The sequence below is a fragment of the Panthera pardus genome, unplaced genomic scaffold (genome assembly GCF_024362965.1).
Source record: "Panthera pardus isolate Hobbes unplaced genomic scaffold, ASM2436296v1 HiC_scaffold_24, whole genome shotgun sequence".
Taxonomy (NCBI): Eukaryota; Metazoa; Chordata; class Mammalia; order Carnivora; family Felidae; genus Panthera; species Panthera pardus.
The window spans coordinates 97,567,173-97,583,791 of record NW_026526810.1 but is presented as its reverse complement, the minus strand read 5'-3'; the positions used below and the strand labels follow the sequence as shown (position 1 = coordinate 97,583,791).

The following is a 16,619-nucleotide window of genomic DNA, read 5'->3' as shown; positions in this document are numbered from 1 at the left end:
GTAGCTTTAGAAAATGTTTTAAAGCCATAGTGTAAATCCTCCAACCTCTTCTTTTTAAAAGTTATTTTGGCTATTCCAGGCCTTCTGCATTTCCTTATGAGCTTATCAATATCTACCAAAACCTTATTAGAATTTTGACTGAGATTGCACTGAATCTATGGATCAATTTGGGGAGAACTGACTTCTTAATTTTGAGTCTTATCCATTTATAGGTCTTTGATTTCTCTCATCAGATGTTTTTGTAGTTTTTAGCACACAAATCATGAAAATATTTCATTAGATTTATACCTAAATATTTCACATTTATGTTGCTATGATAAACTATAGTTTTTAATTACAATTTCCAATTTTTCATTGCTAGCTCAAAGAAATATCACTGATTTTTGTACATTGATATTGTAGCCCCTGTGAACTTGATAAACATGTTGGTTCCAGTAGGTTTTTTTGTAGGCCTTGTGGCACTTTATATAATCATGCATTACCAAATAGAAGTAAGTTTATTTCTTCCTTTCTAATCTGTATGCCTTTTTTCATTTTTCTTGCATCACTGTATTGACTAGAACAGCCAGTATGATTTTGAAAAGGAGTAATGAGAGCAGACCTCATTGCTTGTTTCCAGTTTTACTAGGAAAGCATTTAGTCTTTCACCATCATGTGTGATATTGACTATAGGTTTCTTGTAATGTCTTTCCTTTATCATGTTGAGAAAGATTCCTCTGATTCTTGGTTGAATACTGTAATCATAAAAAGATGTTGAATACTGTCAAAAGCTTTTCTAGATCTATTGAGAAAATCACATTTTTTTTTTTTTTTTTAAGTCTATTCATATAGTGAATTACATTGCTTTTTGAATGGTGAACCAACCTTTCTTTCCTGAGATAACCCACCTGGTCCACTTACTGTCTTTCTATATATTGTTGGATTCAATTTGCTAATATTTTATAGAGAAATTTTTTGTCTATGTTCATGAGAGATATTGGTCTATAAATTTCTTTTCCAGAAATGTCTTTGTCTGGTTTTGGTATCAGGGTAATGGTAAAAAGAGTTCTTTTCTCTTCTATTTTCTGGGAGAGTTTGAGTAGAACTGGCATTATTTCTCTCTTAAATATCTGGTAGAATTCTCCAGTGAAACAATCTGAGCCTCAAGTTTTCTTTATTGGAGCATTTTAAGCTAAAAATTCATTTTTTCTTTAACAAATATAAGATTACTTAGTTTATTATCAGCTTCTTCTCAAGTTAGATAAAATTTTTCCATTTTACCAATGTTGCCAAATTTATGAGCATAAAGATACTAATATTACTTTATAATCTCTTTAATTTCCATAGGATCTGTACTGATTTCCTCTCTCTAACTTCTAATACTAATGATTCATGTGTTTTCTCCTTTTTCCCTCATCATCCTGGCTAAGGTTTATTGATTTACCAGTCATTTCAAAGAACCAGCTTTTGGTTTCACTGGGTTTCTATTATGTTTAGGTTTTCAATTTCATTCTGTTCTTTTCCTTCCTTCTGTTTATTAGAAGTTTAATTGCCCTTCTTTTTCAGGTTTCCTCCATTAGAGGTTTAGAGCACTGATTTTAGACCTTTCTCTTCTATTATCATGTAAGCATTTATGCCATAAAATTCCCTCTAATCACTGCTTCAGCAGCATCCCATGAATTTTGGTACGTGGTGCTTCCATTTCTATTCAGTTAAAAATATTTCTTTTTTTCTTTTAATTTTTTGAGAGACAGACACAGAGAGCAAGCGATGGGGTGGGGGGGTGGGGGGAGAGTGAGGGAGACACAGAATCTGAAGCAGGCTCCAGGCTCTGAGTTGTCAGCACAGAGCCTGATGTGGGGCTCAAACCCACAAACTGTAAGATCATGACCTGAGCCGTAGCTGGATGCTCTACTGAATGAGCCACCCAGGTGCCCCAAGTTCAAAATAGTTCTAATTCCCTTTGTAATTTCCTTTTTGACCCAAGGTTTATTAAAATGTGTGCAATTTAATTTCCAAATATTTAGGAATGTTCCAGGAATCTTTGTTATTCATTTTCATTTTCATTCCACTGAGGTCAGAGAATATATTTTGTATGATTTTAACTGTTTTAAATTTACTGAGGTTTGTTTCATGATACAGAATATTGTCAATCTTGGTTAATGTTTCAAGTTTACTTAGGAAGTAAAATCAGCTTTTTAAAAAAAATTTAAGTTTATCTATTTATTTTGATAGAGAGAAAAAGCATCAGTGAAGGAAGGGTAGACAGAGAGAGAATCCTAAGCAGGCTCCGCACTGTCAGCATGGAGCCTGATGCAGGGCTTGAACCCATGAACTGTGAGATTCTGACCTGAGCTGAAGTTGAACACTTAACTGAGCCACCCAGGTGCCCCCAAATCAGCTTTTTATCAACTAGGTCCAATTGGTCAATATTGTTGCTTAGATCTTCTACACTCTTATTTATTTTATTTTTATTTTTTTATCAATTTTTTTTAATTTAAATTTTGGTTAGTTAACATACAGTGAAATATTGGTTTCAGGAGCAGAATTCAGTGATTTATCATTTACATACAACACTCAGTGCTCACCACAACAGGTGCCCTCTTTAATGCCCATCACCCATCTAGCCCATCCCTCCCCCCCATCAACCCTCAGTCTGTTCTCTATTGTTAAGAGTCTTTTGTGGTGTGTTTCCCTCTCTTCTTCCCTGCACCCTTCCCATATGTTCATCTGTTTTGTTTCTTAAATTCTACATATGAGTAAAATCATATGGTATTTGTTTTTCTTTGATTGATTTATCTCACTTACCATAATACATTCTAGCTCCATCCACGTTGTTGCAATTGGCAAGATTTCATTCTTTTTGATAGCTGAATAATATATATATACCACATCTTCTTTATCCATTCATCAGTTGATGGACATTTGGGCTCTCTCCATATTTTGGCTATTGTTGATAATCCTGCTATAAACATTGGGGTGCTTGTACTCCTTTGCATCTGTATTTTTTGTATCTTCACAAAATAAAATGCTTTTGCACAGTGAAGGAAACCGTCAACAAAAACAAAAAGGTGACCTACTAAATGGGAGAAGATATTTGCAAATGATATATCCAATAAGGGGTAATATCCAAAATAAAGAAAGAACCTATATACCTCAACACTAAAAACCAATCTGATTTAAAAATAGGCAGAGGATTTAAATAAACATTTTTCTAAAAAAAACAAGTGGCCAACAGAAACATGTAAAGATGCTCAACATCCCTAATCATCAGGGAAATGCAGATCAAAGCCACAATGAGATATCACCTCACACCTGTCAGAATGACTAAAATAAAAAAGGACAAGAAATAACAAGTGTTGGCAAGGATGTAGAGAAAAAGGTACATTGTTGGTGGGAATGTATATTGGTACAGCCACTGTGGAAAATATGAGGTCCTCAAAAAATTAAAAATAGAAATATCATGTGATCCAACAATTCCACTACTGGATACTTATCCAAATAAAACAAAAATACAAATTCAAAAAGATATTTGCACCTCTATGTTTATTGCAGCTTATTTATAACAGCCAAGACACGGAAACAATGTTAAGTCCCCATTGACAAATGGATAAGAAAGATCTCTCTCTCTCTCTCTCTCTCTCTCTCTCTCTCTCTCACACACACACACACACACACACACACACATACACACAAACCCAGGAATATTACATAGCAATAAAAAAGGGTAAGATTGTGCTATGTGAAACAACAAGGATGGACCCAGAGGGTATTATGCTAAGTGAAGGAAGTCAGACTGAGAAAGACAAATATGTATGATTTCACTCTTATGTGTAATCTAAAAAAATAAAACAAGTGAATAAGCAGAATCAGACCTATAAATATAGAGAATAAACTGATGGTTGCTAGAAGGAAGGGTCGGGGGGGAGATAGGCAAAACAGTTAATAGGGGGGAGTGGGAGAATCAGGCTTCCAGTTATGTAATGAATAAGTCATGGGAATAAAAAGCACAGCATAAGGACTATAGTCAGTGATGTTGTAATAGTGTCTGTCATGTGATGACAGATGGCAGCTACCCTTGTGGTGAGCACAGCATAATGTATAAACTTGTCAAATCACTATATTGTACCCAGAAAACTAGTGTAACATTGTGTGTCAACTATACTCAAATTAAAAAAAAAAGATATTGATAGAATGTAAAAAATAAAAAAATAAAGTGAACTATTTTAATACATTACTTTATAGAATTTAACTGTTCTTGGGTTTATAACAAACAAGCAGATTTAAAACTAGTCTCTTATTTATATGGAAGAAAGTCAACTTGCCCAGAAAAAGAAGCAGTAAAAGTTAACTTGCATAGTAAAAAGGAAAAAAAATTAAATGACTCACTGAAATCACTTAAATTGTTATGTTCACTATTAACCCATTAATCAGGACCTAGAATCAGAAAATGGTATCCTGTGGTCAAAAATACAACCAATGAATTCAATACCAAATGAAAGAATTTCACTCTTAGATTCCAAAGATAACCATCTGTCAGATCAATTCAGTTTCTTTTTATATTAAAAGCTGAAAGTAATAATCAAGGGGGGGGGGCGGAAACAAGGATTTTACAGACTTGTCAGAAGCACAGTGCTGGAACTCATGTCCTACCAAATCTTCAGTCAATTTGTAATGATCACTGAAACAGCTGCTACTGCTAGCGAAGCTACTTGATTCTTTATATACACATATTAAACTAGAACACATTTCAAAGTGAAATATAGGGTACTTCTCCCCAAAACAGTCATAATTTGGGGTTCAAGTATTCTTAGAAGCATTTAGCTGCCAGAAAAGATGTGGTTTTGATTCCCTTGTGATAAGGTGAATTTCCTTCATTATCTTCAAGGCCTGTATGACAGATAGGATTGAATTCCTTCAAGGTCACCCAAAGTCCTGAGAGCCCTAGAGGATTATTTTGGCACTGTGACCCTCCTATTCTCTGAAACATTTGGCAATGTCTTAGAGTTTCATCAGAGAAAAAATAAAACCCACAAAATTTATGGGAAAAAAAAAAAAAGTCATAACTGACTATATTTGCCAAGGCAATCACATTCATTAAAAAAGTATTCAATATGGAGATCTGTATCAGTTATAGAGTGAAACACTTGGCTTCTATTTTCAAATGTTCTATTTATAGCTCACTGGGTATTTATTTGTCTCAGTCAAAGCTGATATAGGTCTGATCCTCTAACTTTTGTATTACATATAAAATTAAATGAAAAAAAATTATATATATTAAATCTAACCATTCTAAACTCTTCTAAATAAAACTTGCTTTAACCAGCTAACACCTCGGTTTCTTTTATTCATACAATTTTTATTGACTTATTAAACGTTAATTAGACACTATTCAACAACATTGTACTTCATGACATTTTGTTGTAAGCCAACAAGAATTTATTGCCATCTTGTGGTCATTCATGTATGTGAAACTGAATGTCATTTTCCTGAAGAGAGACACTTTAAAATCTCACCAAATTTTCCCATCACCTGAGAAAAATGATCATTTTATCACATACAATATCTCCCAAGGAGACAAAATTTACTAATAATTTTAAGACATTACAATTTTTTTAAACCTAACTTAAATATATAGTCTTTGACCGTGAATGGTAACAGTACTCAGGAGAAGGACATCAAGTCAGTCCTGCCATTATCTTAGAAACATTCATTTGTTCCTATCTATAGACTGTCTTGATTAATTTTTAAATACTGTAAGAAGAGTTTTATAGCCAAGTTTCCATGGGATTCTAAAATACAATATTCACATTACTGTACCATGGTCAGGTTAAAAAGGTGGTCAGGAAGGCAAAGTTCTGAGAGGTGGGAGCAAGAGAGGAACAAAAAACAAAAGTAAAAATCTAAACCTCATATAGCATAATTTTAATAAATATCTTGAGTATGTCCTTGTTTTAGGTCTTTCCTGTAACACTAAATGTATAGTTACATTTGCAATTATACTGGCATTCAGTAAATGAGATTTAAAAAAAACACAATCATAAAAGCAAAGAAAAATGTTCTACTGCTTAAAACATTCCTAATACTTCTTCCTGGATTGTGGAAATAAAGTTTTAAAACAGAAGATATCTTAATTTCTACTGCCAAATTTCAGAGTTTAGGTTATATTAAATTTAAGTGACTAAGAAGCAAGAAGGTAAATAAAGCAGAAAGCCAACAGTCTTTCAGAAACATAAAGGAACATCAAAATGCTATGATGCTGACTATAGAAGTGAAGTTCAACCACATAACTGGTCATTTACATAATGTGCATTCAATGTGAGAATCCTTTGTTTTTTTTAAGTTGTGTTTATTGGTCAACATCACCCACAACACTGAATAGCCTTTACAAAGAAGCACCTTTACAGCCACAGCCCCTGCCTTTTTCACGTAATTTAAAATAGACAACTCTGACACAAATACAGACCTATAAACAGATAAAAAGGCAATCAATTGCATAAGAACCAAAAGATAAGATTAAAGGAAAAACACTAAGAGTTTTTAAAATTCATTAGAAATGGAGTTTATCGGTACAAAGAACAAATATACAGTCAAATATGATACGAGATTCTTTATCCCAATGGACTAAGAAAAAACAGAAAACCTACAGACAAGAATGTGATGTAGACAAAAATAAAGAATTTTCATCATATACTTGTTCAATATCAGGGCAAGCATCAAACTATTATATTACAAGAAAATGAATCTTACCTTGTTGCTGTGAAAGTGAAATATCAGATTTACTTCTTACACGTATTAAACGACTTTGTGCAGGCTTGTGTTCAACTTGTTTCACATCTTGGTCATGCTTTTGTTGGTACTTAAGAATTTAAGACATGAAGTCATAACATTGTTTTTTAAGTTACTTTAAAAAGTTTTGAGCAATTAAACTATTTAGTTGTTTCTTATATAAAATTCGAATATTATATATGTCCTCTAATTGCTAAATGGGTGATAGAGTACATATTACTAGAGAAAAGACATTGGAAATAAAATCTTTCAAAAGATTTGGATAATATATACAGATTTCAAATATTCAAATCATTTCATAATTCAAAGCTCCTTATAAATCAAACTATTCTAGATATATACACATGATGGATTTAGACAGGATAAAAACTTAATGTGGTTGTTAAGCTCTCCCATATAACCATTTTTACATAAAATGAAAATCTGCATAATGCACTGCAATTTTCAAAGAGCTTTTCTATACAGTAACATCACTTAATTCTCACAAGCATGAGTACTGTTATCCTCCTTTGACATTCAAGAAATGTGCACTCCACCACAAGCCCCATCATCTCTCTTCCTAGTACCTATAACCTAACCAAATTTGAAATTTACAATAGTCACAAATTCTTTCACAATCACACATCACAAACTGTGAAAGCCATTTTATTTCTTCCTTTTACTATTTTATGGTCCTAATTATGAATGAGTGCCTGAAAACAGCTATCAGATATACTTTGACAGGACTTTAAAAAGATACCTCTTGATTCTTATCAGCCACGAGTTGACCCACAAGCTGAACCCAGGCAATTGGAAACTCCTTACTCTGGTCCTGTCCTTGGAATATGCGTCCCATCTACTATTTCCATACTGGCAGTCATTAAAGGACATAGCCTTGAGAGGGGAAGGTGTTATGACACCGTCTGGACTGAATACCTGACTGAACCCAATTAAGGCTTCTATATAAACTTTTAAGATTCTGGTGGCTGGGTGCAGAGATCTACCGGTCTTACAAGTGCCCGAGACAGGTCTGGTAAGTAAGTCCCCTTGCTTCTTTAAACCTGCCATCTGCCAATCTGGAGTGGTATGTGTCTTTATTCGGTCTCTCCTTGCTCTCCATGAATAGGGGCCAGTTTTAAACTTCACCCAGGAAACTCCTGAGGTTGCAACCAGCAATACCAACCCCATGCAATGCTATGCAATATCATGAAATACATAGTGATAAACTAATCTACAGTGAGAAATCCATTGCCATTACACAGATACAAAACTGTTTTTAATAACGTGAACATTTCTTTACATGCTGGAGAGTAATTAACCTATTTTTTCAGTACAGAAGATTACATGGGCCATTGGCCTAACTCACCATGAAATTGCTTATGTAACAGCTTTTGCAAAATTTAACATAATAAATTTTTCTTGAGTATCTGCTATATGCAAATTAATGAGCTAGATTTCATGATGACACAAAGTATCAATAATAGCTACCTAATCAGCATTATATATATGTATATGTGCATATATATATATATATATATATATATATATGCTATTTTTAATCTCTAAATAAAGATGAGGAAACTAAGGGTTAGAAAAAGGCTATGTATTCAAGGTCATAGCTAGGGTCCAGATGAGCTAAGAGTTGTATCCAGGCTTGAATTAACAAATAAAGGAAGCATGGTTTGAAACTGACTCCAAAGACTAATCTCCTGGCAGTGCATCATGCTAAGCCAAAATTATTACCATTCTCATTTTAAGTAAAGTACAAGGATTATTACCTGATGATTATCTTCAACTGCTCCTGATAACTGAACATCATTTTCTTGCACTGTCAGAAGTGTTGTGGGAAGAGCAAGGTTAGAATTTGGCTGCAACTCCAATTCTCCCAAACTCATTGGACCATGACTAGCACATGAATCTTCATAAACACCACCTGTTGTCAAATATATAAACAAAAAGTTAAAATAAATTGTTTAATTTGATTTCTGCTCAGGTCATGATCTCACAGTTCGTGAGTGCAAGCCCCACATTGGGCTCTGTACTGACAGTGTAGAGCCTACCTGGGACTCTCTGTCTCCCTCTCTCTCTGCCCCTCCCCCCATCACACGTGCATGCACATACTCTGTCTCTCTCAAAAATAAATAAGTAAACAAAAAATAAATATAAATATGTACTAAATAATGAAAATCTCACAAGAAAATCTAGGAGACTATAGGTATAAACTTGTGTTAGAAGAGACCATAAAAACACAGAAAGTATAAAAGATAAAAATAACTAAGGACACCTGGGTGGCTCAATCAGTTGAGTGTCCGACTCCTGATTTCAGCTCAGGTCAAGGCCTCATGGCTGTGGAATCGAGCCCCACAATCAGGGTCTGCACTGAGCGTGAAGCCTGCTTGGGATTCTCTCTCTGCCTCTCTCTATGCCCCTCCCCTGCTCATGGTTTCTCTCTCTCTCAAAATAAATAAACATCTTAACATATACATATAGAAATAACTACATAAATTTTTTTTAGCTATATGGCAAAGAAAGACCATAAATAATGTCAGTACAAATTTAGAAAAAGATATTTGCAATACAGATGTTAAAAAACATCAAAAATATAGAAATAGCTCTTACAAAGTTATAAGAAAAATTTAGAACCTAATAGATGGGGAAAGAATTTAAGCAGGCAATTCACAGAGAACAAATCCAAATGGCCAACAAACATGAAAAGAAGCCCACAGGCAGTCAGAGACTTGTAATTTCCACAGGATTTACTGTGTAAAAACAAATGCAGGCAAGTGGGCATTCTATCTTAACTTGTAAAATAACAGTGTACACATACATCGTATGTATCCATCATGAATGTTAAACATGTGAGTGTGTCTATGGATAAAAAGAGGAAGATTACATATGAGAATCTTAACAAGAGTTAGCTGGGGTAAGGCATATAGGACAGGAGAAAACATGAGGATGAGAGGTGGATGGAAACTAATGTATGACATGATCACATTTTGTTTTATGTAAAATTATACATGGTTAATGTATGGGTATAAAGAAAAAGTAATTAAAAAGACACAAGGTAAACTTTGATAAAAGACCTAAATGTAAAAACTCAGAAGGTATATAATCAAACATCTCTTCCAAAGCATTCAAAGTGCATAATAGCTTTCAACTCCTGTAACACCCTATCATTTAACATATATTCACTGGCTATGTCATAGGTGTTACACACTCTGCTAGACAACAGGAATGAGACAGTGAACCCTCAAGTGAGATTACAGATCAGTGTGACAAAAGCAACTTTAGGCAGGCTACAGAGAGCACATACGACAGGTATCTAACCCAGTGATAAAGGGTCACCATGACAGCCATCATAACAATGCTGAATTTGCTCAACAACACGATGGTGTCACTTCTACAAAGTATGCTCATGGAGTATGAGTGTTTCGTCTGTATAAAGTAACTTAACCCCTTGTAACTATCATATCACTCACATCAAATTTATCATAAGTTGGGGCACCTGGGTGGCTCAGTCGGCTGAGCGTCCGACTTCAGCTCAGGTCATGATGGCGCAGTCTGTGAGTTCGAGCCCCGTGTCAGGCTCTGTGCTGACAGCTCAGAGCCTGGAGCCTGCTTTGGATTCTGTGTCTCCCTCTCTCTCTGCCCCTTCCCCGCTCATACCCTGTCTCTCTCTCTCTCTCTCTCTTTCTCTCTGTCAAAAATAAACATTAAAAAAATTTATCATAACTTGAAATCCCTAATTTTACTCTACTAGAATCTTACTGCTATGCAAAGGCAACCTCAGACTTAGAAACTTCAACTTTCAGAGAAGACTAAGTCCACCCAAAATTGCCAGTGCCCAGCAGCAGCTTTGGGTTTGTCATGTCTAATAGGCTTTTCCATTTGTAGGGAATGGATGCCTAAAGCCATCTGAAATTAAGTCTAATGCTTAAAACCCCACTCATCCTTATGTCCTCATAATTCTATCCTTTCTCCATATTCCTTTCTCTTAGTGAATGGAAATTCCCAGCTACCCAACCATTCTAGCCAGAAACCTGGAAATGTCTTAGATCCTTTCTTTTGCACTTCTTATATTCAAACTAAATCTTGTCCATTCCCCTCCTTAACTGTCTCTCAAATCTCCCTTTTTACATTTCCTCACTGTTAAGTAGTGTTTCACCAGCTTTACTGCAACAGCTGTCCAGTCAGTCTCCTTGCCTCCAGTCTTAATACTCTCCTCTACTCATCACACTGCACCTGAGATGATCTTGCTAAATAAAAGGCAAAGATGATCATATCAGTCATTTACTTAAAATCCTTATGGATCTGTGAATATCAAAAAACATTCAGAAGTGATAGAAATTCAAGACTAAATTTTCCATGGGAATAAATATAAAGTAAGATTGGCATTTTGTGCACAAATGGATCCATATCATTTTAGAGTGAATCCAAAAGCTACTTCATGTATTATCGAAGATTTTTTAGGATCTACTTTCTGCTCACTACTCCAATCTCACTGCTTCCTAAACTCTAGCTCATTAATAAAGTACTTATATTTCCTTAAGTCTTGCTATTTTTTTTATTTTTTATTTTTATTTTTATTTTTTCCTCTTGTCTCATTGCATATTCTGCCTGGAAGTTCCCTCCTCATTTACTACATGGCAAACATCTATTCATCTTTGAGAATCCACTTCAAGTAAGCCTCCTCTGATGTTTGAAGTCCTTTTTTGATTGCCCTCTCCAGGTACAAGTGACCTATATCCCATCCTACATGAACTTCTTAGAGGTAACTATGATAATTTATTGCATGTTTGTGCCCTCTCATCTATTACTTTTACCAGAGGAAAAAAATCATTATGGACAGGGCCTTACTGGGTTTTATATTCCTAGCTTCTAGAATGTGCATAGAGCATAGCAAGCACTCAAAAACTATTTTCTGAATGAATAAGTAAATGAACAAACTGGAATATGCTTATTATACTCCACCATTAAGATCTGATTTCATATCAGGTCTTGTGGGAAAATGTCTCTGAGGCTTCTCCTGTGGGTAGAGTCCTCCCCTGCACTCCACAGCTGTTTGTGTTGTTGTACTAACCACACAGTATTACTGTATAATCTTTCTTGTATTTCTCTTACACTAGTTTGTAAACTTCCTTGAGAGCAGATATCCATCATTTCTGTATCTCAAGTGTCTAACACTGTACCAAGTGTCTACCATTGTACATAATATAGTACCAGATACATAGTAGGTATTCAATACAAGCTTTCTGAGTAAATGAGAGCTACAATTAGTAGTGTATCTCAGAGTCCTCACAAGTTGTTTAAGAATATCAGTTTACATTTTAGGGTGGTTTTTTTTTTTTTTAATTTTTTTAACGTTTATTTCTCAGAGACAGAGAGACACACAGCATGAACAGGGTAAGGGCAGAGAGAACGGGAGACACAGAATCCAAAGCAGGCTCCAGGCCCTGAGCTGTCAGCACAGAGCCCTTCGTGGGACTCGAACCCACAAACCGTGAGATCATGACCCGAGCTGAAGTTGGATGCTTAACTGACTGAGCCACCCAGGTGCCCCTAGGCGCTTTAAGACACTTCGTCAAAGCTAATTTTGCATCTTTTGTTACTCAACCCAAACTGAGAACCTCAGGATTAGGAAGAGTGGTAGGGGGATAGAGGTTGCCAATAGGACAATTTCTGAAAAAGGTGCAGAGGTAGGGAGAGCAAAGTAAGAATAGATGAGCCTCTGTAGGTAAAGTTATTTAAAAAATCAGTGTAGGGCACCTGGGTGGCTCATTAGGTTAAGCATTCAATTTCGGCTCCGGTCATGATCTCATGGCTCATGGGTTTGAGCCTCACATCAGGCTCTGTGCTGACAGCTCAGAGCCTGGAGCCTGCTTTGGATTCTGTGTCTCCCTCTCTTTCTGCCCCTTCCCCACTCACATTCTGTCTCTCTCTCTCCTTCAAAAATAATTAAACACTAAAAAAACAACAACAACAATATAAAAGGCATGAGATTAGCCACCAACAGAAATAATGACACATGGTATTCATTCTTCTCTAGTAACCATTATGTAGCAAAATACTTGAAACAAGAGGAACAAGTTAGCTCTCAACCGGGCATAGTCCTTTTAGGCAACTGTGGATAGTTTGTTTCCATGAAGTACATGTAAGAAGGTGTATTTACATACTCCAAGAATTATTAAAGAAAACAACACTTACGAATTAGTCACTGTGGTGACTACTTTATATGTGTTGTCATTTACTACCCCTAATAACTTTAAGGGGTGGATACTATTTGTGGTAACCAGCCTCCAAGATGGCCCCCTGAATCCTGTCTCCTGGTATTCATAAGTTTCTGTCCTCCCCTACTAGATTATTCCAGGATTGGTCTGTGTTATTGATAGGATGTGGTAGAAACGATGGCATGTCACTTCTGAGATTAGGATATAAAAGACACTGTGGGTTACATTTTGATTGCTTACTTTCTCTCAGATCATCTGCTTTGGGAGAAGCCAGCTGCAATGTCATAGGCAGCTCTATACAAAGGTTCACGTAGTGAGGAAATGAGGCCTCTTGCCAGCAGCCATGTGAATGAGACTGAAAAAAAGATCCTCCAACCCTTGTGGAAGCCTCAGCCCCAGAAAACAGCTTGACTGCAACCTCACAGGAGATCCTGAGAATTACCCAGCTAAGACACTCCCAGATTCATGACTTTCAGAAATACGTGAGATAATAAATGCTTGCTGTCTTCTGCTGCTAATTTTGGGGGTGATTTGTTATACAGCAATAGATAACTAATATACTAATATTATCCTCACTTGATAGATGAAGAAACTTGGGCTTGGAGATATTAAGTTACTTGTCCCAAAATACACAAAGTTGGAATTCAAACTGATATCTCAAACTCCAAAAGCCCAAATTCTTAGCCACACTCTGCCATATTACCTCATTTATATGCTCAATCTTAATGTTAAGCCACACTACTTACTATTTTTTCCTATTAAGCAAATATCTACAGTGTACCTACTATTATAAATACACTTTACTATACGTAATATGCTAGGTGCTACCAGATGTATTAGGAGGGACATATCCAATAGGATCTATCCTCATGTATTTTATTCTATAATAATTTAACAAGTACCTAGTTGTTCTCAAGTACCTAACAGCTCTCAAGAGATCTGTGAGAGCCACCTAGTGTCAATTCTGTTTAACTGCAATCTGCACAGTTAGCTGGATACAAATATAGCAAGCAAAGGGGGAAAGAAAAAGAGAGGCAAACTCTTTTTCAGAAAAGAAACAGACTCCTACTTATAGAGAACAAAGTGATGGTTACCAGAGGGGAGGTGGGTGGGTAATAGGTGAAACAGGTGATGGTGATTAAGGAGTGCACTTGTGATGAGCACTAGGTGTTGTATGGAAGTATTGAATCACTATATTGTACACCTGAAACTAATATTACATTGTATGTTAAGTAACTGGAATTTAAATTAAAACTTTAAAAAGTCACATTTTATGCCATTAAAAAAAATTTTACTGTTTATTTTTGAGAGAGAGAGACAGAGAGCATGAGTAGGGGAGGGGCTGAGAGAAAAGGAGACACAGAATCTGAAGCAGGCTCCATGCTCTGAGCTGTCAGCACAGAGCCTGACGTGGAGCTTGAACTCATGAGCCATGAGATCATGACCTGAGCCGAAGTCAGATGCTTAACCAAGTAAGCCACCCAGGTGCTCCTATGCCATTTTAAATCCTACTAATTTAAGAGAATGTCAAACATTTAATGCTCTCACTATGTGCACAAAATGAGAAATAACTCCAATCTTACTTCACATTTATTCTCCTGGAAAACTTAGTCTTGAATATCTCTCAATTCTGAATGACAAAAGGTGTTCACTCAATATAAAATGGAGATTTTAAATACCCTACAACAATGTTTTTCTGACTTCGTGCATTTCCTTTTCTGATTTACAGAGAAATCTGCATACCTCTAGAAGTCCTTTTCACTTAAGAGAATGCAGCAGTGGGTATGGAAGAACCAGTAAATGAGAATATATTTGATCTTCATTAATCTGAGGATTGCATATTTGCACATTCATCTACCCAATAAAATTTATTTGGAACCCCAAAATCAATAGTCACAGTGCTTTTGTGGTCATTCACAGATATGTGTAGACCAGTAAAAAACTTTTGCATCACCCAATATACACTTCACCTGCTGAGGTTGAACAAGGTGATGCTCTGCTTTATTTCAGCTCTTATACTGTAAACAAGTTGGTTTTTTTGTTTGTTTGTTTGTTTGTTTGTTTTTATTTTTGCTGTCTGTGTATGCTTTGTTCAGATTTTTGTGCGTTTTTTTTGTTGGTGATTTGTGGTTTTAAGTGGCCCCCAGTCATACTGCTAAACTGCTATCTGATACCCTAAGTGCACAAAAGCTGTGATGGGCATTAGAAAATGCATGGATTGGATAAGCTTTGTTCAGGCATGAGCTACAGTGTTGTGGACCCTGAGCTCAATGTTAATGCATCAACAATATATATTATAATAAGTTCATTTAAACAGAAACACAAAAACACAGATGTGGTCATTTGACAAAGATGTTATGATCAGAGGCTTGCAGGAACCTAGCCCTGTATTCTCCCCTAGGAGCAATGGGTCAGTATTTACTAATTCAGTGTTGCTGGTGAACACATAACTAATCACTGAATATGCTAGTGTTTGGTATGCTCTGTTCTATTTTTATTTCCAAAATATTATAGCAGAAAGTTTAGCTAATGAGGTTCTAAAATAGCCATGAGTGCACTGAGCAATGTGTCAGAAATTCATGCAACGTAAAGAGTGAATTTCTACAGTATCATCTAATTTAACCTGTCTAAACAAGGCATGTTCTGTCACAGTTTTGATGTTCTAATTATATTTGTCTAATATGTAGTATAATAAATTTATGACTTAAAATTTTTTAAGTGAATGCATACTACCAAAATTACCTCATGTACCACCCTCAAATACTAACACTGACACCTGAATCACATTTGGGAAAATATTGGTATATATTCCACAAACAGTCATTACTAAATTTTTTAATAATGGCACTTTTGATAATTGTTAATAAAAAAAATTTGCCCGCACTTAAAATAATTATTTTCTTAATTCAGATTAAGATCACTACTGTAATTATAATACAAAACAACATAACATTCAGTATGAGAACAATACAAAAAAAGTGTGATGGCATTCAAGTGAATATTCTAATAAATGATACATCAAGAAGCAGTATTTTGATGTATACCTGTAACTGTGTCAAACTGCTGAGATAATGGGTTAGGAGCACATTTTTGATCCAATGACTCTGCATTAGTGGCAGGTGGCTGCACAGGGACAGAATGTCCCAGTAGGATGTTCTCTGCTGCTGCTGTCAGCCTGGGCCTTTGTCCTTCACTAAGTTCACCTGCACTGTATTCCAAGTCCTGTAAAAGGTAGAAACAATGGTTTCAAACCCTGTGTTAAAATCAAGTCAAGGGGCACCTGGGTGGCTCAATCAGCTGAAGGTCCCACTCTTGATTTCGGCTCAGGTCACGGTCTCATGGTTTGTGGGATCGAGCTCTCCATTGGTCTCTGCACTGATAGTGCAGAGACCGCTTGGGATTCTACCTCTCTCTGCCCCTCCCCTGTTTGCACGTGTGCATGCACACGCTCGCTCTCTCTCTCTCTCTCTCTCTCTCTCAAAATAAAAAAAAAACAAACTTAAAAAAGTTAATAAAATCAAGTCAAAACAACAAATCTTTGTCAAGTACAATGGTCCACGCCACTTGACTGCTTGGAAGGTATTTTAGAAAGTGCTTATTATGCCACATACACACTATGGAAAAACAGGTGTAAAAATTCATTTA

The 16,619-nt window shown here is 35.7% G+C and overlaps 1 protein-coding gene across 10 annotated transcripts in view; it reads right to left on the bottom strand.

Moving 5' to 3' along the window:
- KIAA0586 (KIAA0586 ortholog) overlaps positions 1-16,619 on the bottom strand; it is a 115,097-nt gene that overhangs the window by 29,223 nt on the left and 69,255 nt on the right. For 9 of the 10 annotated variants that reach the window (XM_019451670.2, XM_019451672.2, XM_019451674.2 and 6 more), the window contains 3 exons: positions 16,019-16,196; positions 8,526-8,680; positions 6,730-6,838 (listed from right to left, as the gene is read on the bottom strand). In XM_019451670.2, the coding sequence (XP_019307215.2) occupies positions 6,730-6,838; positions 8,526-8,680; positions 16,019-16,196 (442 nt within the window). The remainder of the gene's footprint in view (positions 1-6,729; positions 6,839-8,525; positions 8,681-16,018; positions 16,197-16,619) is intronic. The other variant, XM_019451677.2, reaches the window with a different exon arrangement.